The sequence below is a fragment of the Octopus bimaculoides genome, chromosome 15 (genome assembly GCF_046866305.1).
Source record: "Octopus bimaculoides isolate indiv1 chromosome 15, ASM4686630v1, whole genome shotgun sequence".
Classification (NCBI taxonomy): Eukaryota; Metazoa; Mollusca; class Cephalopoda; order Octopoda; family Octopodidae; genus Octopus; species Octopus bimaculoides.
The window spans coordinates 29,357,746-29,360,245 of NC_142942.1; the positions used below are offsets into that span (position 1 = coordinate 29,357,746).

The 2,500-nt window shown below is 27.3% G+C and overlaps 1 protein-coding gene across 1 annotated transcript in view; it reads right to left on the reverse strand.

Moving 5' to 3' along the window:
• The window catches only part of LOC106870281 (protein Wnt-5b), a 371,130-nt gene that overhangs the window by 1,000 nt on the left and 367,630 nt on the right, over positions 1-2,500 (reverse strand). The window contains exon 4 of the mRNA XM_052973218.2: positions 1-33. This exon is cut by the window's left edge and continues 1,000 nt beyond it. Coding sequence (XP_052829178.1) covers positions 1-33 — 33 coding nt within the window. The remainder of the gene's footprint in view (positions 34-2,500) is intronic.

The following is a 2,500-nucleotide window of genomic DNA, read 5'->3' on the forward strand; positions in this document are numbered from 1 at the left end:
CTTACATACTTTCTTGATGTTTGCCTTTATCGCCTGAAAAACAAAATATGGAAAAAAAATATGGAAAAATTATATATATATATATATATAATCGTAAATATACTGTTGAAACAAAATAAAGTAAAACAACGAGGAAATAATAATAATAATAATAATAATAATAATAATAATGATGATGATGATGATGATGATGATAATGATGATGATGATAACAACAACAACAACAACAACAACAATAATAATAATGATAATAATAATGATGATGATGATGGTAATAATAATAATAATAATAATAATAATAATAATAATAATAATAATAATAATAATAATAATAATAATAATAATAATAATGATAATAATAATAATAAGACTAAAACTATACCTGTTGTCATAGGTGCCTTAGGAATGATAGCAAAAGGATAGCTGATTCCTACCTAGCTCAGGTACTAGGAAACCCCGAACTGGCAGAAATTCAAAAGATAGTGCTAAAGGAAACTGCCCATATCTTACTGCCTATGTATTCTCAAATTTTAAAACAAACTTATAATTTTCTTATGTTTTCTTAAATATTCTCTCGAACAATAGTATTTGATATAAGACACCCGAGGCATAACACCAACTTGAACTTCTAACTTGTTGTCTCTTGAGGTCTCTGGGTGAGACTTGGAGTCAACTTGTACAAATACAAAGCAAAAGCTAAACATACAATAATAATAATAAAAAGAATAATACACACACACACACACACACACACATACACACACACATATATATATATATACATATATATACACACATACATATATACATACATATATACATACATACATACATATATATATATATATATGTTTGAATATATATATGTATATATGTATATATATATATATATATATATATATATATATATATATATATATATATACATATATATATTCAAACATATATATATATATATATATATGTATGTATATATGTATGTATATATGTATGTGTGTATATATATGTATATATATATATATGTGTGTGTGTGTGTGTTTGTGTATTATTCTTTTAAAAACCTTATAATATATATATATATATATATATATATATATATATATATATATTATAAGGTTTTTAAACTTTTAAATTTTCATATTCAAAAGAGACAGAGACTTCAAATTCCTCTGGGAAAATTATTATATATATATATATATATATATATATATATATATATATATATATATATATATATATATATATAATGACAAGATAGCTAGACAGATAGAGATATGCATGCAAAGAGGGATATACAGAGGATTTGTATACGTGTATGTGTGTGTGTGTGCGTGTGTGCGTGCGTGTGTGTGTGTGTGTGTGTGTGTGTGTGTGTGTGTGTAAAAGCTTTTGTAAAAATTACTTGATATTGATGCAATAATTAGAAAAATATTTCTTTAAAAATTATTAACTATTTTAAAAGATTTCCTGTATTTAGCAGAATGACGCTAATCTTTGTATATTGTGGTTATTTATGTCTAGTGTTTATTTTGAGTGTGAGCCCTTTCGTTTTTCAACTTTCCAAACATGCGTTCTGAGCTAATGCGTAACGAGGAAGTAGTTTCTTTTTTTTTTTTCTTTTGCAATAGTGTAGACCATCACCTTTCGGGTCAAACATTTTTATGAAGTATTTTTCCCTCGTCTTTCGTAATCGATCATTGTCATATATTTTGTAAAAGGGGAATATTTTGAATTGTTGACTATTTTAAACGTTAACTATTTCCAGCTTAGTTTCGGATTTAGACTTCTTATAAAGTACTCTTTTTTCGCTTTTCTTTCGTAGTTGATCATTTTCATCTTTTATTTTGTAAATAGGGAATATTTTAAATCTACCATTTGTACAAATGTCTAGATATTTACTACATGGAACATTTCAAAGCGATGAATCTTTAATTTGTTGTTTATGCACGTTTACACGACTGGTTACTTTAATAACTGTTTCTCCAAGGTAATTCTCATAGCACTGTGGACGTGATACAATAGATGAGATCTTTTGTTTTGCAATTCATGTTTGCACTCACTTTCACTTCCTTCACATTCTTGAATATTTTGCTTGTACCTTGCTCAGTTATTTTACATGTCTCATAACGAAGGTCTTCTCAGTTTGTTACTTCTATTATTTGTTCCTCTGGTGTGAATCTCGCTGCTGTTAGAAGTCTCTTGACATTTGGGGATTGCCTTCGGCTGTTGATGATTTGTGATTTTTAAAAAATATGTCAGAGATTTGGTGATTGGTGTAGAATTGAGAGGTATCGTTTGGCTGAATGTAAGATGCTGTGGCTCATAGGAATATGGGTGACTACAAATGGAATATTTGTATTTGTATTTCCGTTTTCACCCTTAGCATGGGTGTTTCTCCGCAAGGTGTAGATCAGGATTTCTTTTGCTTCGGTTATGGCATGATTTATTAATTTTTTGGCATATCTCTGTTTTTGAAGGAACAATCGTTTTTCTCGTCTAC